Source organism: Hylaeus anthracinus, unplaced genomic scaffold, assembly GCF_026225885.1.
Source record: "Hylaeus anthracinus isolate JK02 unplaced genomic scaffold, UHH_iyHylAnth1.0_haploid 3, whole genome shotgun sequence".
Classification (NCBI taxonomy): Eukaryota; Metazoa; Arthropoda; class Insecta; order Hymenoptera; family Colletidae; genus Hylaeus; species Hylaeus anthracinus.
Window position 1 is genome coordinate 8,888,653 of NW_026535284.1, and position 25,514 is coordinate 8,914,166.

A 25,514-nucleotide genomic window follows, 5' to 3' on the forward strand; every position below is an offset into this window, starting at 1 on the left:
TCGCATTCCCGTCACGAGCGGCGCCAAAATGATTTCTCGCGGACAACCGGAATAATTTGCGCGTCAGTGAAAAGAGAGGCACTTCGTCGAATCCGTTGTTAATTATTATTCCGTGAACAGTTTCGACGCGCATCAACGAGCGCGAGTAAATATTCCGACTGAATACGCGTGAGCGTCCGCACGGGTTCACGGATAACCGAGCAGAACGACGCGTGGTACCGAGCCCAAATGTGTGTTACACGTCAAGTATGCGTCGGAACACATCGAACGAATCGCCGATGGTCGTCGACGCGGTATCTATTAATAATACGACGCGGTGTTTATGGTTAGTCTTTAAACCTTAATTGGCTGCGCATTCAGCCAATTACCAAGGTATTAAAAGGGCAATTATTTGCTAAACTCTCGCGAGAGAATCGTGCCGATGCAGTTTGCGCGAACGTGCTATCTATGGGATGCGTTGGGATTTGGATGATTATTACGCGATTCGTTTTATTTTTGCGACTGAAACGTAATGGTTACGTTAAATAGAGGTTCATGTGATATTTCTTTCAAAAGTTATTCATTCGAACGATTGAACATATTTAAACGATTCTTTTTTCAAAAATAGAGAGATTTTTTAAATGGTGTGCAGGTTATTGTAATATTTCTTACTCAGTGGACGAGTTACTTTTTTTTATCTGCTGTCCACGAAGCGAGAGAGAAACGCAGATGTCGCGAAAGTTAAGGCTGTACAAAAATAAATTATTTCGAGTGCGGGATGCAAGAGGACGGTTTTCATAGTGTCACTTGTTAAACTTTCAGTTCCGTCCAGTAGGTTACATGGTGGTCTATTCGAAACAGAATATTTAAACAACTCTGCTGGATGTGAAAGTACGAAAATTGTTAAGGTCGTCATCTGTATAATTCAGGAAATCCATACGACGAGGAAGCGTAAGAACTTATTAACCCAGTTCGGTTTCGTTTAATATTTTAAGGTAAAGGATGCTAGAAGGATACAGAAATTAATTCTGTGCCCTGGCATTAATTTATTTATAACTCTAGTTTAAATAGAAACATTTACTGGCGATTTTGTCACGTTAGAGTCTCAACTTTTACACTGATGACATTTTTATTTATTTAAGAAGCAGAAATACTTCACTCAATTTCTTTGTTATTCTCCCCTACAATAATATTAATTGTCATTCTTAAAGTAACATATTCCTTCCCTTCGTTTTCCTCGAACGTACCATTCTAAAATTCATTGCACCGTATCGCACGGGTCTCGTACTTCGATGGCGGTCGGAAAATGAACCCCTTTGTTTTCAACCAAAACATTGCCACCAATAAACGGACTCATCGGTAATTGCACTCGCCTTATCGCGCAACTGTATAACCCTCTAACACTCGCATCCACCCCGAGCAGTGCGTGAGTATCTGTAGGTCAATCGACAGGATCAAGCATCTACGAGTTAACACCTCGAACGGCGCTCACAGCCCGTAATGGTTTTACGCGTGTTTACATTATCGTTATCGTTGGGTTCGAATAGTTTCCGCCACCCGTTGCCCTGGCATCCATGGTCTCTACCCTAACCCTCCCCTTGGAACGGTACTTACAGCTCCTCAGGTCGAACAACCATCAACCATCGCATACACGATCGCTTTCTTGCTTCTAAACAACCGGCCGTTGTTTTGCAGTCTTGCGAGCAGAAATTCTTTTACCGGGCCACCGTATAAACATACGCGAAAGCTGTTACACGATCAAAAGAAAATCGAAACAATCGCTGCATGAAATACGTTAATTTATAGTTTCAATTAAAATAAATTAGAATTGAAACTCTGATATCGATTACCGATTCAAAATACCTGACATATATAAAGTGGAGCAACACTGTTGCGAGTAATTGTTTGTTTCCAGACGCGTGAGTAATTACTTACATTCACTTTTGTCCCGGTTAGATCGCTAAAATATCAGAATGTGCGGCGTCTCGTCACTCCTATCGACCGACGACGCTTGAACATGAAGCCCCCAACACCGCGAGCTCCGCTGGAAGCACGGAATCGAAGCTGCAGACCAGAAAGCACGCGATCCACTGATCCGTCTTGCGAGAGGCGCTACTGTTATCTTCAACGACCGATCTCGAGCAGACGACTAATAGGTTCGGCGCGCGAACACCTTGTCTTGGCGGGACCACGTGAAAAGGCGTTCAGCGGCTACGTGCCCCGTTGGATCGGCCGCCGCGAAATCGTCGTGGAGAATTGTTTAAACGCGATAGTAGATATAACGATAATTTTCCTGACCGTATTCGTGATCCGCACGAGCATACCGAGTTAGCTTTACGAATATTACGTTCGGAGCGTTTATCGCCCGATCTACCACTGAGATTTTCCCTTGACTTCCGTTTCGATTGTTTAAATTCGAATTAAATTTCTATTAATGTTTGCGAGTTGTATGGATTAATTTTCGAACGTTTTCGAAATGCTTTCGAGAAAACAACTTTTAAATATAGTTACGATTTCGCGTTTAACATTTTTTTGAAAGATATTAAAAGTGTGAAAGAGTTAAAGTTAGCCATTCTAATCGATTTCTAACGGTGTCGTAAGTTTGACGCGTAGGAATTCTATCGCGTCGTGGGAACACGAACGCATAAAGTCCTCGCCGCCAGCCGAGAGCATACTTGCGTCTCAAACCGTTGAAACCAAACTGTCTGTCACGAGTCATGCGTATAAGCGTCACTTAGACCGTGACCTGTGCGTTACTCCCGCGTAAGAGCAACTGGTTTCTGCATAATTTTATTGCGAAATTCCTGATGGGAGCCGGAGATCACAAGTAACGTTCTGTGCCGCGTTAATGCTTTCTACTCGACGTCACGGATGTCACGATTCAAACTACTTACAGCTTCGGATGTATGCAAATGTCGTGTTTGGTATTTGTACGGTTTTAACGCGATAGCGGTTTCTGACAATGAACTGTTAGTAATCTAACATACTGTTTAATAAGGTAATAGAATAGGAACTATTAGACTTCGTGTTTCTCATTTCCACAACGCGCGTATATTCCATGAGCCGATTTTCTTATAATTTTTCCTCTCGGAGTCTATCGATCTTTTCCTCGCATACAAACTATCCTTCCTCCCAAGCACGCAACATTTCCCTGTAAGATTAAACAGCTCTCTAATTTAGAATAAAGATAACCAAGGCTGTACACTAAATTGGACGACGACAACACACTCAAAGCTCCGTTCATTAAACCAACATCCTGGCCTGGCCAAGAAATCTTACGGTGAAACGCTTTAGAAAAGTTACGCATCTTTCATAGGCTCTCGCCTTATCCTACACCGTATATACCCCTGCATGGATAAGAGACCAATTACTCGAGAACAGGTTAAATCTAAATTCTATTTTCTAATCGTATTTGTATTGTTTCCTGGCGTGTTTCGCCGAGATAATGAAATGAATATTTCAATGGCCCTCATCGCTCCCTTTCTTAAACCATTAACTGCGGCACGATTAAATCGCCGGCACCGTACCTCTCGACTATCCTCATAGAAATCTTCAATTTTAAATTGCGCTAGGAAGAATGGGACAATTATCGAGAATTACTGCAAGTAGGTCGCTTCAAGTTTCCCCCGGATGTACAGAACTACAAGCTGCGATGGGATTAAGGAAATGACGTCATTTCGAAACGCGGTGATAAAGGAAAAGGGAGCAGAAATTGGGAAGATGGAGGCGGAAAAGTCTTCGGGGACAGAGAAAATACGTCCAGGATAAAGGTCTATTTACATATATCCGTAACGTGTCAGTAACGTCACGAAGAATATTTAAAATCACTGACACTGATGGAACATTACGGAACTGAACGGATACGGAACTGACGCGTTAAGGATATGTACATATAAATAGACCTTAATGCGTGCTGTCTTCGTTTCTCGGAATACGTGTAACTGCCGTCATACTTCGTTCGTGAATCAAGTGGTTCGGAAATAGCCGTTCAAAGGAACTCGGTAGGACGTACGAATTATAGAGTTATTTATCGATCAATGCAATTATTATTCGTTTCGCCTCTGTTTATTCGATTTTGATGAAATAGATGTGCAGTGGAATTTGTTGATACACATATACTAGGTTGGTGAATATGAAATGTCGTTTTTCCAGTCTATCAATCCATTTTAATCTACTCTGTCATCCATTGATTGTAATCATATCGAAAAGGAATATATAGCTAAAACTATTTGGAAGTCGACCTCGTCTTAATTCGCAAATTCTATTTTCTGAGGCCACCGAAATCCTACTTCGCATAACAACGTATCTTACCCTTCGATCCAGAGTGCGGTGCGTAAAATGCTCATCGAATACTTATGAAAAATTAAAGAAATCTACTCACGATTTACTTTGAGGATGACTACCCTGATCTGCGGCGTCACTAGGTTAGTGTTGCTGGCTTCACAGATTAACCGTGCCTGGTGGTGTTGGCGACCAATGTTCGGGTAGGACAACGGGTTAACCGTCACATGCGACTCAGCATCGTAGCGATAGGACTCGTCTATCACGGTGTTCTCGAGGTACCACGTCAGCTTCGGGAGCGGCCTGCCACCTCGTACCTCGCAAATCAGGTTCACGTCACTTCCCTCGTTGTAGGATTCCTCTATATCTGAGGTGTTCCTCGTCGTCCTGTCCCGTATCACCGGCTCCGAAGGGGGCACTGTGCGAACAGCGTGCATGATTGAATCAGAGGAAATGCGGATTGATTATTTGTCTGCTGGATGAGAATGGGTGATCTATGCACGCGTTGCGTGACGTTGTGATTTACGCGTGAAAGATTGATTAGAGCCAATTGAATCCCGCCCAATGATTTACCATTCGCTGAATACTCTTTTGTCGGCGGCGCCGATTACACGCGAATAGGGGATGAAGGTTGTTATAACTAGAAAATGGCGTGTACTCGTTGCTAATTCTGCGCAAAGCAGGGAATTGTTGGGGATACGGTTACGTTTTCGCAAATATTTAAATATCGAATGATTGCATAAGTTCGCGCCCGATTGTCATAGACGTTACTGTGACAACTCCATTGTTTTCGTTAGGTTTGGTTTATTGAATACGTAATAGTATCACGTGCAAAATGATATTGTAGACAAAATTGCGACTACATAATTAACTAATAAAATCATATTCTTTGAAATTTAACACATCGAACTTCATTTTTAAATCAGCCACGAACTTATGCAATCATCCAATACGATACCTACAAATGATATTTTTTACTCTCCAGAAATAGTTCGTTAATAGTTATTGTTTTAAGTGAATTTTTGTGTTTTTTATTTATTTATTGTCGCATACCTATAACAGTCAGATTCATTTTCTGCTTTCTCGTCGGCGAGTTCTTGAAGTCCACTCGACACCGATAGATCCCTTCGTCGTCGGTCTTCAATCGATCGATGCTGAGGTGAGCGGGATTCGACGCCGTGATAAAAAAAGCTCTTGGTCCCAATGCCGTCGGCGACGACCAAAGGTGAGCGTTGCTGAATTGTCGACGACCCCGGACATCGAAGCTGAAACCATCGGTTAGATCTTCTTGTAGCAACGCCGAGTTAAGTTTTAAAAATAAAGAGGAAAGATAAATTTGTTTAATCGGACATGAATAATTAGGAAAATGACAAATTTAAAGAAAGCTATAGAAACTGATCAATAGAAGATGACAATACAAAACATATGCGAAAATGTCAATGCTTAAAGTCGTCGAGTATCATAAACTTCCTTGAATTTCTGTTTCGACAAATTTAAATTTATATTTCACACGAACAAATAAAATTCAATGAACATAATTAGACGGATGTTTGCATCAGATAATATTTTCATTTAATACGCAGAGATGACGATGACGATGGCACTGTCATTCGCTGTTATCCAAAAACTTCTAGAATGTAATTTGTGAGAAAGCTTAGATTGTTTTAGGACGGGAGGGATGTCTGTGTCTCGGTGAATCTCCATTTACGATTTCTTCGCGAGAACATTTCAGCGGAGTACGGGTTAATACCAAAATCCTACGGAAGTGAGGCACGAATTTTCATGAAACCAGCACTTGTAATCTCCAAGATCCGAGAGACGAAGTAGACAACGCCCCTCCAGGACATCCCGCTATGTAGACTTTAGTCGGTGTTACGTGCAAACTTGAGAACATGCTTAAGCTCGGTACGCCTGACACCTCTTCAACAACTCAACGATTCTCCCTTCAATCTTCGTAAGAACCCCGGAACCGTTTTTAGAGTTAATGTTGACGCTTTTTCAGACATGTATCATGACATTTCCCGTCATTAATATTGTCCAATACAAGCATTACATTTTAATAATATTTTTATATTCAATAAAACTAAATAAATGCTGTTGCGGCCGTTATAATTTTTTTAAATGTATACTTTGTTTCTTATGTGTGAAAACGTACGCGAAGGAAACTTCAACTAAATATGCCATATTTAATTCAAACATAAACGGGCCATCTAACTCAAGTCTGATCGTGAGTTTAGTCTATTGTAACTTGTAGAGATCTCGAGGGACCTCGGAACCCAAGAGATCCCAGAACCTGGCTTTCCTAAACACTAGAAATCCGAAGATTCCAGGGATTCCAGGATCTATGGATCCGAAGACTTCAGAAATTTCAGAACGTAAAGGTTTAAACATCTAGAGATCTAAAGATCAATCGATCTTAAAACTGTTGACACTTCGAAACCTAAAGACTCCAAAATCCAAAGATCCCAGGACCATACTAGAGAATGTCTTCGCAATTCCCAAAAATTTGTACATTATTCCCTATCTGCAATCCATTCTTGGGACTCACCTCCTCCTATTTGCTTGTACCTGTCCCGGGACACCGCGTACCTCTAAAGCGCCGTCGCTTCTTTTATGAATGCTCGCATAATCTAAGGTTTGATCACTATGCAGAATTCAGGTGAGCGCGTTCCGGGGCGTTCGGAGGTCGGCCGGCGATGGATCCTCGCAGGAAGAAGCGTGGCTGGCGTATAATCCGACAGGATGGAAGGGCAGGAGCGTATACCGAGTCACCTGGGGAGCTATCCTCCGTGCGTGATTGCATATTAAGCATCCGGAGCGAAGAGGGAACGAGAAGACTTCGCGACGAGAACGAGATGGATGTCTTGCGGAGATAGAAAGAGGATGAGAGTGAAACCTGGCGGGCTGGCGATGGGATGAAAGAAGAGGGAACTGTGGAAGACCGAGCATGGGAGCCGACGGTTCCTCACGAGCGACTAAAAGTTAAATTGCGTTCCACGACTGCACGAGAGTTCGGATTTCCGCTCGTGACTGAGTATTCCCAAAGCTATCCCACTCTGCCGTCTGCTTCCGCGGCATTGACGTTGAAATACGATTTAATTCTTCCACTTCGCACTTCCAGTAGACGAGGAAAGCGCTTCCGTGACGTGCCCCTGCCGTCCGGACGTCCGTATGGCTGCCTAGCTCCAGGCTGGTAGCCCTTTGGGCCCCGCCACACAACCGTACCCTGGCTTCCGTACACACCCATACGTTTCACCACCCTTCAGAAAAGCACGAGCTTTCCGTCAGCTAAAACGATTCATGGTATAACGCGTTCGTTCGACCGGCTTTCAACGAACGATAACCCCAGCAAAACGATTCCAGGGTATCGGTCTTCCAGCCGTGGCTACGGTTCGCCGACCGTGTCTTCGGATCGATCGCTCGGCTCTACGGTATCACCGGCTCGGTTCACGGAGATTTCCCAAAAAAGAATCGTAGACGGGGATCTTCCTATAGCCGGGGGATGCATGGAAATCAAGGCCGTACTACGTGCCTCAGTTTCATGCTGGGAACAGCTGAGACCAGGTCAATGTTCACGTATTGTCGCGGTGTTAATGGCGAAGCTGGTGGGAACGATGCGAAAAGTAGTCTTTGGTGAATTTTATGCCGAAGCAGCGACATCGTCTTGTAGGGATTTTGGGTTAGGACGGGCCAAAAAGTCTGTCATGTGTTGGGATGCATTAACTACAGAAAATATTTTACACGCAATTCCAAACCCTTGGAAAAGTCCAATTTTCAACGGTCACGCAGGAATCGTTCGATCCGATTTTTCGGGAATTTCTTGTCAATTCTTGCTCGATCGCAATCACGCTTTTATTTCTTTGTTCCCGGCTGCGCGGGACGAGAGGCTATCAACCCTTTCACGAGGACGACACTCCGACGGCGCTCCGTATAATGCACGCGATTTAAATAGAAGAGCGGGCGAGCGGAATTGGACAGATTCAATTCTGCGAAACGATGTCCCTTAAGAGCAATCGAGGATGCTATTTAGAGATCACGCAAATATTACAGAAAATTTCATAAAAGGTCGAGGGCAGGTAAACCGAGGGTAAACGCAGATGAGAACGAAGTAGCAGGAAACGAAAACGCGGGGACGGATGCGAGGGACTGAAGGAGACGAGTCCGTAATCAACGGAATTGAACGAATGTGGACCGGTTAGAGTGAAACGTTCAAGTGGCTGAATAAATCGTCGTAATGAGTTTACAAATCATATTAAGTGGAAGTACAGTTGTAGGGTCGAAGGTCTGGGAGTACAGGGTGGCTTTGAAGAGGTACATGTAGTTGTCAGCCAAAATTGAAGAATTATTTTTTAGGATTTAAGTACATACCTTAATCAAAAACAAAGAGTAATGTTTCGAAAACATATTTTCTTTTCTATTATTCGTAAATCTATTAGTGAAAAAATTCTCTTTAAATAATATCATTATATTAATAAATTTAATATATGTGTTATAGAATGAGTTTGTTATTACAATTGAATTAATATAATTTACACTTTATTTTCGGTATTTTCGTTTATTTTTATTCTATAATTTTGTGAGAACCTATTATACATATTATACAAAATTATATATACCTTACATAAGAAGGTTATTAATGAAATAATAATATTTGAAGAGAATAATTTACGTGTGTACTTATGAAATTTCTAAAAAAATGTAGTCTTGAATTTTGTGGAACTTAACTTACGAAAGAGTTTGAAAACACAATATTATAATTCGTTCGAGTTTCATGATGTACACAGAGGACAATTTACGTACGACGGTTACGGTCTTATCTTTTGTTCGCGTTTGCTCGAGGGCAGAGCCGCGCTTCGCCGCGTTGGATTAAAAAAAAAGTTGTTCCCGTTTATCAGCCATAAGAGTGCTCAGTGATAGTAACGAGTACTGTCCCTTCTCCAGAGTATACGTTTTCATTGTGTCCCATTAATTTCAAGGATCTGAAACTCGTGTTGCCTCGGCGCGAGCGGCAGGATGGAACAGGTACATTTTTATAGCGATCGTAAAGCAGCATGGAAGTGTAGAATGTTTTGAAATATCGCGGATGTTTCTTTAACAGAGTACATAATGTATAAACATCCGCGATATGCATAAACAAATAATTCCCAAGGAAAGGAATGTTAAATATCGATATCTTTCAGCATTTCCGAAACCTCCCGTGGAAATGCCGCGTACGTCCCTTTTTATCATCGCATTATCATTCGACCGTGAGAACATCCTGGCAGGAAATTGTCGCGAATTCAAAGAGATAAAGCAATAAATGATATTCACGAGCATGCACGCGCGATCCTGCTGTACCCGTTTCCTTAACTGTCTGGCTCGCGTATGATAAGCGAGCCACTACGTCTCCTAATAAATATTTTACTGCTAGACCCGGAAGTGGGCCGTAGCGCTCGCCGAGGAGGCGCGCAGGAGGCGTTTGTCCGCCTTTAAATTTAAAGTTTCCCCTCTCGCGGCGAGGATTAAACTGACTTTGCAACAAGAGACGACCCATTCCTCGGCCACCCAATTCGCTCTGTCTCCAGGGATGGATCTGCCACGAAACTAACGAAGCTTCATCTTCGGGAACCTGCAGACCAGGGACCGGAAGAAATAAGGTATTCTTGAATGTTCGTGTTCTTGAGAAATGGCAAGGTTCGTAGAAATGGACTTTTAATTTCATTTCAGGTTTAGTATATGGAAACTTGATGTTAACTACACATGTGCTGGGGGTGAAAATAGCTCCATATAAACACTTTGGAGTGAATTATCTCTTATAGAAAGTAAAATATGAGATATAAACTTTCAGGTTTTGTTACAAGCGAATTTTGTAAAAATTATATTACGTGTACTACGCAAATGCTTGCATATTTTATGTAATTTCACAAAATCAAAACAATATTTCGACTACTTCGAAACTATCATATTTTTAAATTTTTTTTCAAAGAAAAAACAAAAAACAAAAAACAAAACATAAACATAATTTGTCTTTCACGAAACTTTTACAAGAAACGAAGTGCCACTTAAAAATTATTAGGCGAAGGCCCCGCTAAGAATAGATCCGCCACTGTGTCGTCCTCTGTAAAAGGGAAGAAAGCAGAGCCACGGTCTCGGGACGATGCATCGCCACCTCCGCACATATCTCACACTTTATTACGTTTCTTAAATATGACCAGACGGGCACCGACGTCGTCGACCGCCCACACACCCCCGCGGAGGCCTCTGTGCGCCGCGACGCGCTTCTTCTCGAATCGGTGGACACGAGGGGTTGCGGGGGCGGGAGCACCATTCTATATGCAAAATTTCACGGGCCGCGGAAGCGAAACGGCGAGTCGGGAAGCAAATGAAGTTCACCGCGGAAAATAACGTGTGGAATTTTCTGGACCCACCCTCCCCGTAGTACACGCCCCCTCTCTCTCCCCCGCCCGTTAGTCGTTCCCCTTTTTATTTCTTCCGAGTAATTTATATTCCGGGATTATCGGGTTTCAAGGGAATTTTAGATGGTGGTCGGGGCCCAGCACGATGGTCTTTGTAATCGGGTTGGTTTTTAAGGGTTTCTGGTGAATTCGGGGGACGTGGAGGACTCGGGATTATACCAGATTCCGAGGAGAGGATGGGGGAGGATTTATTTATTACCCGCTTCGGTTGGGATACGTACATTTGCTTCCAATCGGGCATTTTTCTGGAGCCTCGGTGTTTAGGGATGTAAAATGGTGGCTAACTACTTAGTCCCTTCTAATTTGGAGTACATTTCGATGTACACGAACCTTGGTATTATCTTTTCGGTACGAGGTAGTTGTTGTCGTGTAAAAGAAAATGTCGCCAGATCTGTATTTTAAGATGGATCGTTTTAAGGATACATTTAAAACTTGAACATTTCGAGAGTACATTTTAAAACTGGTCACTATTGGAGTACACCTTAAAATTCGTCGTTATAAAAATACTTTTTAAAAATGATTAATTTTGATTTAATTTTTTTTTCTTCATTTTGTTTAATTTATGAATTATTCAGGACTTTCTCACTTACACATCTCCGGAAAAATATAATCATAGTACTTAACGACATACCTGTAAATTGGTTCTCCACTTCCTTCCTTGTACCAAAGGACCATGCTGACCTCGTCGTTGTAGGGGGAATTAATGTCGCAAGGAAGCTGCACTTTCATGTCTACCACTCCGCTGACAGAGACGATTGGAACTGGAAAATAAAATACATCAAATGTTTATAATTCTTCACACAAATAATAAATACATCCTGAACTATCAAGTACGACTCATAATTATGAATCATTAACAATTATATAATTGTGTGTCAATTAAACTCCCCCATTACGATCTTTTCCCAACGTAAAGACTACTTTAATAGAATGATCTGAAGACAGGAACGATAAACAGAAAAAGGAAAAATAAATAAGCCATAATTATCGAAGACTGCATTTTCTCACAGAGTGAAACTCTGATAAAATAAGAACCACAGCTAGTAAATCGAAAAACCGCTAGCGTTCGCCATCTCCGGTTCAAGATATCACGTTTCTTTAGAGGCTATAGAGTCTGGAGCTACTTTACAACAAAAGTAACTTCCTCAAAGCCGCGTAGACCTCTTGCGTGAAACCAGCAAACCGCTAGTCGCGAAGCGAATTAAATCATCGCGTACAGGTACGTGCGAGCAACTATAATTAACCCGATTCATTCAAGACGAAATAGTTTCGTACGCTTAACTGGAATCTCGTCATAGATACTGGGAAGATGCTCCGCAGGGTCCAGGACGACAGCCTTTGAGATTAGATCTTATTACACGAAAATTAAGCACCGGTGTACACGCTGACGGTTAAGGTTGTGGCTTTCCATCCAACCTTAAGGTACACGCCACCCAGTCGTCTTGTTGGTTGACGATGTAGACGGTGGCTAACGGTGGTTTGATGCCCTCCAAACTCCATCTACCCTATTAGATTTACATGTAGATGAAGTTATCACGTTTTAACGAGCTACGCCGCCGACGCACACACCGCCAAGCACCTCTTATCTTCCCGTGGCTGACATGTTTGTCGTCGTAATTAGACGAAATCAACGATCTTCCTTGTTCCAGGATGTTCGAGGACCGATCGCTCCCTAGGATCTCGTCAATCACCGCCCTTGTTAGGCGCCTGTTCCCCGACCGATCGCAACAGCTCCACGGATTTCCATCTTGGGTCGCAAACGACGGATAATTTCTATGTTAGTTCCGCTAGTTCCGAGTGTGCACTTGGAAACGGAACGTCGTGGAAGGCGGATGAGTATCAGGAGATGAATTGTTGGAAAGTTCGTTCGGAAGTCTCGATGAATAGTATCCGATCGATGAAATCTCTGCGGCGCGTTCTCCAAGTTGTCGGAATCGTAAGCTACGTTTTCGAATATAACTTTGGCTGCTTTTGGAGGACGAGGGAACTATTTGCATCAATTACACTTGTAGATTTGTTTAAGGGGAACATCCCATTTTTGATTACGAAAGGTTGGTGCCTTTTTACATTTTCTTAATGTTTTATATTTCAGAAGCATATTAAATGTTAAGCATGTTAAGGTGTGGTATGTTTTGAGCATCTCTTTAGAATTTATTTTCTAATAGATATTGTAACATTGAACGTATGTTGAATACATTTTTAAATCGATTACTTTTCAATTCGCTTCCCTATTTATTATTTCACGACCGCTTACGCCAACAGCGCGACTAACTGGTCGAAAACTTATTTAGTTCCTTAGCTGTGACGTTTCTCGAGCCAGGAGGAGAATGCACGCCTAGGCAACGTTCGCAGTGACAAGCGCCACGGTTGCCCAGTGCGGAACAATTTCATTTATCACAAGAAAAATTACGGTTAAACTCCGCAAGCGGGCGTATCATGCATTTTCCCGAGATCGAGAGGAAGGCAAAGCCGCGCAGGGGTACGCCTGCAACCAGGCAGAAGATCAGGGGAAACGCGGGAAAATGGAAGGCACCGAGGGTGAGTCGCTTCTTCTTTGTCGTCCCCGTCGTTACACCACTTGCGCGAAGCGACAGCAGAGTGTATTAGCGTGGAAACCGTCCTGGGGTTCGGACGAACCGCCATTCCCGTTTGCTGTGCTTCCTGCAGTACCTGCTCGCTGGAGTATTTTAAGTTCCACCGCTCCATTAATATTCTTGCCAGTATTAAATGATTTATATGATATGCACCAACTCGTTAATAGCCCGGACTTTTCCCTAGATAATGGTATTCGAATCATCTCCTCCGCTTACACCTGTCGACTCGATTGAAGGAACTAGCATTCTTATAGCTTACAAATGTCTGCTAAATTTTATTATTTTATGCGTACATTTTAGAATTTGAGACTCTTGGAAAACATTTTGAAATTTAATGCCGTAAGAATAATTTAAAAAATGGGATACTTTATAAATGAAAAATAAATTGAGCGAAAAGTAAATTAAATGTAAGTATATATATATATTTAACCAGCGTAATTATTACCAAATAGCAATATTCTTTGACCGTGAATGATTTCCTCCAAATGATCACTCCTCTTTAACGTTCCTCACGAGTAGCTAATTCCTGGTACTCATTTCATAAACTACGTTCGATGAGTACTAACAACCTCATTATGCAGTTTATTGGATTTCGTTCGAGGAAATTGTATCTCCATCTTATAAGACTCCTGCGCTTGTGTGTGTCTCGTGAGTTTGAATAAAATTCCAGTAATTGGAGCTAACTGGATCGCAACCCTTGAATCGAGTATCAGATATCGGGGAACTAAACTTTCGTGACTGAGGATGGACTAATCTTGTTACTTTCATAGGAGGCGGTAGTTAAACGTGAATATTTTGCTATTAACCAGCAATATAGTTATACACCTCTGTAATTATATCCATTTCATAGTACTACGTAGTACTCTTTGAACCGTGAAACGGGTAGGAAAATAAGAGTTTACGTGCCCGATAAAAAAAGAAAATAAGCGCAGACTCCCGCGCACGGTCGAGCGAAGACGATCACCTTCGAGATTCGAGACCCTCCCGCGCATTCGAGGAAACGGGAAGATTACTTATTTACCGGTCTGCCAGCTCGGCACGACGAAAGAGGGGAAAAAAGAACGTGGCCGCGTTACGTTTGATGTTGCCACGAATTGGCTAGTTAAGGAGAGCGGCCGTTGATGGATTCGTTTTCCACGTAGAAAGGTTATTTATGAACCCTGCGGAGTCGCGGAATCGATCCGTACCGAGAACGACGTGGGCGTTCAGAATTCTTCAGCAACGTGAACAAATTACGATGCACGCTACACATCCGCTCATCCGAGAAACGAGACAGCCAGCACCGTTTCTCGGGTAAGTTGGAATTAGTTTCCTATCGGCCGGTGGTAATTGACCTCCTATTAGCTAATGACGACGAGACTTATTCTCTCTAACCAGAGGAATCGACGGATCGATCGGTTCGTTAGGGTCGAAGAAGATTCAAGGGAGCGACTGGACATCTTTTCCGAGAACTTTCGGTGGAAATTAAATATAAGAAAGCTTTGTTCGTTTTGTTCGACAATGGATTCCTGGATGCATTCCTTTTAGGATTTCCCTTTCTTTCGTTACAGGGAAAATTCAATTTGTTTGCTAAATTCACCTACTAAATACAGGGTGTTCCGGCCTAAGTGATATGGACCTCTAACTCCAAAACTATCGGCCGAATGCGAAATTTCAAATACGGAAATTGGATCAACTTTCTGGCCGACTCAATCGCGTGCGAAAAAGTACGAGACTGGCCCGAAGTTGCAACCGGGTAAGTTATCGATTTTTGCTTTTGTCTCAGGTGCACTTTCAGGGAACGAGGAGAAACTCCAATTTCGAGTGTCGACGGTGAAACGATTTTCGCGAAAGAACGAGTCGAGTGGCCCGTCCGTGGCGCATTCTCCTCGAAATACGAGTTTATTCAATATGGGATTCCCATCACGAACCGCAAGCAATATACTGTTGCTCATTGGCCCGGCGTAATTTAAAGTTCATCAATTACGAACCGTATTCCTTCGTTCGATCCTGGCAAAACGGGGGCTAGGTAAGACAAATTGTCCCACGTACAGGTAATTAAGACGACCCAACCCCTCTCCTCCATTCGCCACGTCGCAGTGGGACCGAGGAATCGTGGAATAAAAACGTCGAGGGATTCTTAAATCGTGCTCACCCTATACAGCATATAATCTAGATTTACGTTCAGATAGATCTTGTTCCTGTGCTAATTATTTCCTCGAGCGAGGTTGTTCGGCATGCAGAACTATTTTACGATAACGGCGGAACGAGCGGAGCGTTTAAGATAAACTTGCCCCGCGTCGCTCTAGTTCGTTCGTTATCTTTTCTCGAGCTGTTAAGGCGACAGTAAAGAGGGAACGTTAGCAGTGAAGGGTGAACATTTCGCTTCCAGGTAGCTGGCGTGGAGATGGTACGGTTACTTGTGATTCACGCGTGCTTGATAATTCTCAGGTGTTACGAATATTATCGATTTTACTTCGATAGTTGTTGTTATATCGTAGTAGAGAACAATCACGGTGATATAACCAAGGTAGCTTGATCTAGAAATCGATGATTTAGGCTTTGTTTGTAAGATGAAAAATTAGGTACAAAGAAGGATAATAAATACAAAAAAACTGAAAACGAGAAAAATCTGAAGAAAATAACAAGAACAAAGTTACACATAATAACTGAATAAGAAGAGGGTAAGATTTTGAAACCTCGTTTAATATATCACCTACAGTCCTTTCTTGTGGTAACGATGTCTTCGCCAAACAGCTTAATTTTCAATGAAGCTTGAATCGTCCTTCTGTCGTCGTCTCTAATGAATGCAATCTATTTGACACCTGCACGGTACGGCGTTCATGGTTCCATTATCTTAGAGGAATTATAACGTAATAAATCAGAAGCATATTCCTGAGACTCGAAAGTACGAAACAATTTATTTCGTGAAATCGCTTCTCCTAAAATGCCAGATTGAAATTCCTTCTTAAGTACATTAAACTACTTCATATCGATCATAAGCAATATTAACCTTAACATTCAATTTTTCATTTTGTACACGCCAATATATTTCGCCATTCCAGTTTAACCATTAATTAACAAGAATTCGTGTCTACTTTATACAGTAAATTTTACGGTATTCTCAATTCGAAAATCGATAATGTAAAAATAATGGTGACGCAATTGCGCGTAACGAAGCTAACAAATTCTGAATTCCATTAACTAAGGTTGATCGACGGACAAAGCTAGAACGACTGATTGTTTATTAAATACAGCCGGAATATTAATGCTAATAACCCACAGTTTGTCAAGCGCTGGAACGCGTTTGTATGAAGCCAAATAAGCAGCGACCGATGTCGAAACTATCCCGGCGGTGGCGAGCGTGGGTGGCTACGCGATTTGCGTCGATCAAAATTATTGTAATATTCGAGGACGAACGGGACACGAAAACATCGGTTGCATTCATAAGTGCCTAATGAACCGCGGATTTACATTGGGGGAATTTCAATTCTGCCAACAGTATGTTCTCTCGTTTCCACGATAAATCGACAAGGATACGTGATATTAATTACCTACATTAACAATTTCCATTATTTTCTCAGGATTTACGCATGCATTGCCTACGTCATTCTGTCTGTGCTAAATTCGGTATTTCCCACGACGGCTGAAGTCGACAGAGTGTTATAATTAAAAATACCCAATAACGCGATTAACAATTCCTTTTGGGTTGACGTATTAATTTTCTACAACGAAGAGAACGTTTAATGGCTTTAATTGCGGCTTCACTTTTACCAATTTCGTCTTTTCAGTCGGAATGGTCTATCGACGAATTTAACAATTCCATTGTCATAATAGCCTTCAGGTATTCGGTATAATTAGCATTTTTTTGTTCAGGCTGTTAAGAGTAATGAATATAAAGACAAACAAAAATCTACATAATCATCACACGTAGATAAAAATAACTGGAGTAGTGTTATTGAAACATTGTCCAATTAGAATAAGATAACAATACAATAAAAAGAATAACTAAATGTTTCTTCGAGAACGAGGCGTGTAGAATGTGGCACAGTATGTAGGTTACGAAGCTCTATCTAAGCTTCAAGTGTACTGACCATAAATACCTCTTGAAGTCATATTTATTGACAGCCACGAGAGCTGGTTTTATGGTAAGTCCTTGGGTTTTTACCGATCAAGTACGTAGAATCATGACGAGAACTTATGGATTGGGTGTTGCGTGCCTCGAGATTCATAAAACATAGTTACCGCGTACAACCACTCTTTCCAAGGAGAGCACTTGGGAAAAATTACTTTGACCTTATTACCGTTTATATTACTTTATGCACATTTTATTCGATTATTTATGCTTGGATAATTATTAAGGTCATCTTGTTTAGGGTGTTTACGAACGACGGAGATTATTAAAATGGCGATATTTCAAAGAAAAATCCCCTGGCTGAGAAACGGCGACTGCGTTAAGTCGAGATCTATTGTGAACCGCGAGGCAGTAGGTAAATTAATGATTTCTGCTTGTGCTCGAGGAACCATTTTATAGGGAAAAGGTGGCCCCGCTCGGGATTGAGTACCGCGACGGGCACAGTTTGGTTCCGCTCAGCCAGTAAAAGTTGTAATTACTGTAAATCGCGATGTAATTGCCGTAGTAATTACCGTAGACCGAAGTAGGCACCCGGCTCGCGTAAATAAAGCTGTGCTTGCGAGCTTATTCGTGTTCCCCGTAAATTTCAATCGTGAATGTTTCATTTGTTATGGAACTGCTTTAACCGCCATGTCGTTTCCTCTCTTTCCATTGAATCATTTGAGCGTCGAACATGGCTTCGTTTTGCTACTTTTTCCGCGACAACAATGGCCTACGAATGTATTCAAGTCATTGTACCGTTTCTTTTCCGACGCTATGTACAAGCACAACATCGTGAAACGTTGAACCGGTGCAATGAAAATTTCGCGCCCTTATTTCTGGCAAATTTCAGTAATGGTGGCTTTCGCGACACGTGATTAACAGCGAGGTTTTCGACTGCCGTTTAACAGGTGTTTACCTGTACTCGTTCATACCACTAATTGAACGAGTTCTGGTTTCTTTCGTGGGTTGGTTCAACTACTGAAATTTAAAACAAAGAGGGGAAGAAATTGTAGAAGTATTTCGGGACACATTGTTGGCGAAATTATTATTTATATATACTTTTCATGGTATGGGCGAGAATTAATTGGGACAAACTAGTCCCCTAGTCTTCTAGTTCTCTAGTTTTCTAGTCCTCTAGTCTTCTAACCTCTACTCTTTAAACCGTGACCCCTGTAACCTTCATTCTTTTAGTCCTCTGTAGTTTTTTACTCTCTTCTACGAGTCCTCGATTAGGTTCAGAGTCCGATGAGTCTAGATCCGCCACTGTAGGAGGCGCGCGCCCGCGCGCACGTCGTAACTCATAAGAGAGATTAATGTCTCCGGCGGAACTCGAGAACTGTAAAGCTTCGCTATAGAACTGTTCTGTCCTATGCGAAAGCTGTTACTCGCAGAAGAAACTGACGCGAAAATCGTGACGCGACTATGGAAAATCGTGAAGAGGAGCCTCAAGTATTCAGTCCGGCGCTTTTTGGCGTTTCCTTGGAAATTCGGGCTCCTCTTATTGATAGCCACGCGCGTCGGGGAAACGGGGAAATCGTTTCCAGGTACGTTTCTCGCGAATATAGCGATGAATGGAGGATAATAGACGCGAAGCTCTCGTCTCGTTACTTCCCTCTCTTCCTTCTTCTGGCCTCTTCTTATCTGTTTTTAGATTACTAGTTTACGCCGCTACGGTCCTCCTTCTCACGTCGCGAGTTCTCGTCCACTAAATGAACGTATAATGAAACATGTATTGGGAAACGATGCAAGCGTAATTGCAGATCCGAGCACGAGTAATTCGTGATCTTAATTTAATGTTTAATCAGTGATACTAGACTTTTTGTTCCTGTGCTGGAGATATTAAAGCCATAGCTGATCGGAGGTGTTTTATTTTGATTAGTTTTGTCTGACCATGGTCGATACAAGCAGGGTATTAAATTATGGCAATGACGACTCGAGTATAACGAAATGTGATAGTCTTCCGGTTGGGTAGGCATGTAGTATTCGATACGTATTGATCGTTAATCGAGAGCACAATGGATCTTAGTTGAAATTCATGAAATGAAAGTTGAATTAAATATAAGTATCAACAATTTCGGATCCCATAAATCAACGTCACCCTTCTTTCCGTAAACATCCAACCGCCGCTCGCGTTTTGCGTCCCGTGGTTCATCCGAGACACCCTATACGCCGTTGTCGCGACTTTATGGATTCCCTTTGACGATTCCCCATTCCGGAACGAGATTATGCATATCTCCAAGTTACTTTGCTAACTACTCAAAGCCGATTTACAGCGAGCTGTTACTGCCAGGACGCGTGTTATTCCCTTTACAATGATCTTGGAAACACGTCTACCTAATTACCGATGCTACTTTAAAGTAGCGCTATACTTTTAAGTGTGTAAGCGTCACCAACATGCATTTCAAATTCTTTCAGAATTTTAGTTCAAAGCACGCGTACAGTCGCGTTCCTTTCAGTCACAAAGGACCACACGGAAAAGTCGGATTTCTTTGACGGCGTCGCGAGAATCCAAGTACCTCGTCCAAACGAATTACACTTACTAATTTCGAATGAATCTTACCTGAATAGACCCGAGAGCGTTTATTTTACTTACGAAAAACATTTTGCATGAAACCGTTCTGCGAATTGAAAGCCATTCAAATAGGTCTGCTTTAAAATATTTTTCAAGATTATTTGTAGAATGATCTCCATTAGAGATACGCTACTATGTTATGTAGAGGTTATTACAGTCTGGCGTAGAGTAGTGTAACTGGGGAGATAATTACACTAGGTCTCCAACAAATAGCAAAAAAATTGTATAACCACGTACTAATTGTATATCGACCAGTAAAGAGTTATTAAGAATATTCCTAGCTTCAGAAATAATGTTTCGTAAGATTCATCCGCCCCTGACTTCCACCCACTATGTCGCCGTCCGTGGAGCTGATATTTATACAAGTATATATTTACACGTGTGACGCAAGGGTTTCGCAATCGACGTCACGATTGGCCACGGATCTCGTAGCACCTAGGAGCCATAAAACGGCAGGTGCGATGTGGAAAAGAAGAAGAAATTAATCGACGTCAGGGTTTGAGCGGAGCGAAATAAAAACGAAACCTGCATGTCAACGCCGCGCATTTCAGCCCCATCGACGCTCGAGTCGCTTCGTTTTACAAGCCATCGTAATTTACGTTTTACGACGCCCCCGTTCCTTAGGCTGTCGCCCCGTTCATGGGACATTTTATCGAATTTAATTAAGTTTCCACGATATCGAAATTTTTGTCGCACTGCTAACGGAAGCCTACGTTCTTTCATGTCGCGTTCCTTTTCGTTCCCAAAGCGGAAACTTTTGTTTTTTAACGCCGCCAAGTTTCCTGTTTAACCCTCTGTGGGCTCCTGTAAGTTTCAGATCGCAATAATATATTTATTTTTATGTTTATCGTCACATAAATCTCTAAAAACAGTTGCCACGAAGAGTTTCGATAAATTCGTCACAACAGTGCACGAAGAAGAACCCTAAGTGGTGATGTTTCCCGTGGTTTATTAGCCGCAGAACTAACCAGGGAATATACCAGTTCCACCGCGAGATCAGATTGTCCGTTTTTCAGGAGGCTCGGCTCTCTCGTGATTATCATAATCGATGGACTGATAATGAACTCCTCGGTGATAAATGTTCGGAACAGTGTAAAATATTCTGGCCGAGTGTCCTTAACGCCGAGGTAGCTCCCAGCTAGCGTGACTCCCATAGTCATTCGAGAGTTCAGATTTTATCATTAAGTGGGTTCGTAATACCTATGGGTTAACTGGGTGGGAAGTCTCTTGTGGAGTGAAATTGACTCCGGAATGAAATGGGATTAAATTCTCTTTTATACCTTTTTACGCTGAGAATTATGAATAAATATGACGAAGCCTGATGATGGTTTGAATGCTAGCTGTAAAAGAGGTGTTTACTTATGTATATACCTTCTGACGTGGTGTTGATAAATCTGTAAATTATGGTGATGGTTGTAGTTCGAACTACGTACTGATAGAGATTTTTAACTTATATTTGTGATGAATTATTTTACAGGATTTTCTAATAAACATCTGCTGTTTCGATATTCTTATGGAAACACCTTTTTTAATATTATTAATATATTTTAGAATTTACGCAAGGAGAATTTCTGTGACAGACTTGTTAAAATACTTTTGTTAAAAATAATTTTTATAAAATATCCGTCGTATGATACTTAAAGTACATGAGCTCTTGTTTCATTCAATAGTATGTTATGTTGTGATCAATATGCTAACATATTACTAGTACGTTTAATTTATAAAAAAGTATACGACAATAATTTATTAAGCACTATTAGGTTGATTTGTAAATACCATACTTTTATAAATTCCTTTAAAACTAAATTTTTATTTTCACGAACTTCTTATTCGCCTCGTCTTAACGGAACTTTTCCTCGGAAAGCTGCATTCATATAAATTCGTTAAATGGAACCCATTATAAGTTTCATAACTCACTTGTCCTCGGGCTAAAACAACTATGCAACTATCGTCGCTGGTGTCTAATAAGGTTATGGCGAACGGGTTCTTGCGGTTAGTGAAACTGCACGCTGTGGTTTACAGTAATTGATAATTTTTCTATTAAATCGTAAACAACTTTAGATTGCGGTGTACGATGTCACTCATAACGCGCGAAGGAGCATCGATCGTCCATGTTGTAGTCATTGCAAAACTTCAGTGGAATACTAAAGATATTTCGCTTTAAAAAAGCAGCGAACGTAGCACGCACGACGTTGAATTAAAGCTGCGAGACGATCGATCAAGCCGATTTTATCATCGACGGGAAACTTTTTCTCATAAATCGTAATATTTCTACTTGAATAACCTGCCGTGTCGCTCGCACTTGTTTCCAAGATGTACCGATTCCTTTTTACGGGCCGCTAAAAAAGTTCGATGATGAAACCCATCGAACCTCGTTCTTTCTTTTACAGTCTTCTGCCTCCTTGCCTTTTACGACTGACAGCTTTCGCAGAATACAGCCTCCCGACGCAGGTTTACACCACTTGGATATCGCTAAGGACGGGGAATAAGTTGCTATGAAATAACGACTCGCATGCATAAGGGGCAACCATGTTTTCGTACACCAAACTGTACTGTTGCCGTCATCGGAATATGCAAGATGTATACGAATAAGTGGTCGTAACCTTACGAGGAGACTTCAGTATACAGAAATAATAAGAAAAGTTTTTAGAGGCCGGATGAATGGAAATGCTAGGGACGCGAGCGGTTGACAGAATTTATGACAGATTTTACGTTTCACGAGTTGAGGGATTTTCATTCTGGAGCCAGAATGAGAAAAATGAACGATTAAATTCCTCAATGTTTAAAATTTTCGATACTTGTTTCTCGGGCAGAATAATGTGTTGAATCAATAGATGTTAATTAATAAATCTCTGTTAATTTGTATGGATTAAAAGTATTTAGTTTCTGAAATGTATAAAATTAAAGTAATGTTGATTTTTACAATTTCGAGCCAGAGTACCTCTTGCATTCGAATTTGCCGTTGAAGTCATCAATCAATTCGAAACAGGAGCAAGATTGCGGTACTACCAATTTCGTAACAATGATCTCTATAGTTACAAAAATCGCTGTTGTTGCGGTTTTTTTAACGATTGCTTTCAAACCTTGATAACGTTCAATGTGTCTTTTCGTATTGAAATTCGATATCGATGAAAAAAAAAAAAAAGGAAAGAACGGAATGGCTATTTGAGATCTGATGTTGCGGTCAAACGAAACTAGGTAGAAAAAGAGAACAGGAGAAATTGTATTGAATACGAGACAAAAGAATGTATTATACTTTTAAAAAAGAGATTCATTTCGTTCGACGAATAACGTTCGTGTTCATTCACTTGCAGGAACACATATACACTTACAATGAAACACCACAAATTTTGAAAAGTATACATCAGTTACAGTCGCTGCAAAAAAAAAAATCACAAAATCTGTCTCGAAATTTGCGAAAATAAAAGAGCCTTTCCTCGATAGCATGCATTTGCAGGAACATTTACAGTCCACTCTCGGTACACATCCAACCCTATAAACTACCGCTTCGCAGAAGTCTCCAACCCTCGCATTATTCGAGCCCGGGGATTTCAAACGAAAATTGATGGCCCTCGATGAGTATTATCAACACTCGTCGACAGGCGGCCGAGACGTCTTGGCGATAATCACCGCCAGATAAAACCAACTTCCGCGCGACAAATGATTCCTTCGGGCCTTGATGGGAAGTCTCGTCCCCTCGGCGTGCCGTGATTTATCGATCGACCGCGATCGCGGATCTGCACGGGCTACGACGGCGAGTATTCGCGAACGTCTCCCCGAGAAAAAGAAGCACACGCAGCGGCCGCAATTACGTCGTTTCGAGCGTGGCGCAATTATCGGGAGCCACAGCGGTCGTTATCGGGGGGCACGGGGCAAGGCGGAATCACTTTGTTGGCCCCGATAGCGAAAAAGTCGCGGCTAATAATTGCGGATCCGGTCCCGTAAAAACGAAGAAGATCGCGCCGCGACCCGAACGTTACCCCTCCGCGTTTCACCGAGTCTTCGATTTTTCCGATATCGATTCACCTACCCTGAAATGACGATGCGTGGCTGGGAACCGAACGCTCGGTCGTGGAGTAATTAGGTCAAATTATACAAAATCTCTGGGTGTCATTGTTTGCGAACAAGTATAACATTTTTTGTTGTTACTCAGCCTTTGGGATGTTGGTCTCTTTGGGTACCTGGAATATATTTCGAAAATGGTACAAGCAGTTTTAATACATTCTGATACCGAGTATTGACGGAAATAATCAAATTCTGAAGCTGGAATATACAGAATGTGTTTCGAAATATCAATGTTGTAAACATGTAGCGTATAAAATGAAAAGACTTTCGTAATTTTTTCATAACCGAGAATAGAACTTGAAGTGAATTAAGAGTGATTTTTCCAGTATCGATTCCCCTCCCTTGAAAAGGCGTTGCGTGGCTGGGAACCGAACGGTTTCCCGACGATTAGGCTTCCCTCGCGTGCATGAAAATTACGCTTTGTCTGTGAAAGCAGATGCGGGAAGTCGATTCGTGCGGAAATTTTAGGGGTGATACCAGGGGGGAGAAAAAGCTATCCGATTTTGTAAGTACACCACGCGTTGCTGTTTCCACATCTTTTGCGCGAGTATCGTCGGATTTTCCGATGCAGAAAGGAACGGGGTTGTTCGGAACTTAATTTCATGTAATTACGGAGCCTCGGTTCGTTTGCACGTTATAGAAGTACGGACTCTGACCTGGATGAGCGTTATTAAAGGTACGATTGGATTTTCTTTAGATAGTAGGTACGTTGCGAAGAAGACCAAGCGGAATTATTTTTGAAAGGGTCTGGTTTCCATACTTTTATAATTGTCGAATAATCTAATGGAGAATGTTAAGGTCGGAAAATGTTAGCTGGACTTTCTGTTTCTTTTTCGTAACGTGTAACAGAGACGGACGCAAACCGTGTTCGCAGAATTTTAATAATCGTCTTCTTTTGAAATATAAGTGGATATCTTGTTATATGTAACTTAAATAATTAAGCTTTTGTATGTGAGATCCTAAGAATTAATTAAAATGTATTCATATAACAAAATACATAAGACGACTATGCGCACGTTGTTCATATCTGAATATAAACCAACAGCTCGATATTTTCTACGAAGAAGAGACGTTCTATAAAAATCCAAACATCCCAACAGCGATAGAGGTAGCGATTGTTGCCAAAACATCATCTCGAGCACCCTGATTTCCAGTATTCAGTTAACAAATCGAGAGCCGTAACTGGCGAGCAGCGCTGCTAACGCGACTAAATGAATGCTTAAGTAAACATCGACCAGAAAACACACTTCGGTACCGGGATCACTCGCGAAACTGTTTGCAATCCCGGCGAAACATTGGAGAACTTTTTCTGAAAGCTACGATTCAATCGGGATGCCTCGGACAGTATACAAGGGTGATCTCGAATTCGCAATACCAACACTGCGCACGTTTGACGTTCGACGAAAAATAAAGAAGACCTTTGGTGAACGTCAAAAGACAAGTACTATTTACTTACACGGTCGTCTATGGAT

At 41.7% G+C, this 25,514-nt stretch overlaps 1 protein-coding gene across 2 annotated transcripts in view; it reads right to left on the reverse strand.

Moving 5' to 3' along the window:
* Nucleotides 1-25,514, reverse strand: part of LOC128894400 (synaptogenesis protein syg-2-like) — a 138,473-nt gene that overhangs the window by 42,210 nt on the left and 70,749 nt on the right. For both annotated transcript variants that reach the window (XM_054156113.1, XM_054156114.1), the window contains exons 2-4: nt 11,347-11,476; nt 5,314-5,525; nt 4,361-4,678 (exon numbers count right to left, since the gene is read on the reverse strand). In XM_054156113.1, the coding sequence (XP_054012088.1) occupies nt 4,361-4,678; nt 5,314-5,525; nt 11,347-11,476 (660 nt within the window). The remainder of the gene's footprint in view (nt 1-4,360; nt 4,679-5,313; nt 5,526-11,346; nt 11,477-25,514) is intronic.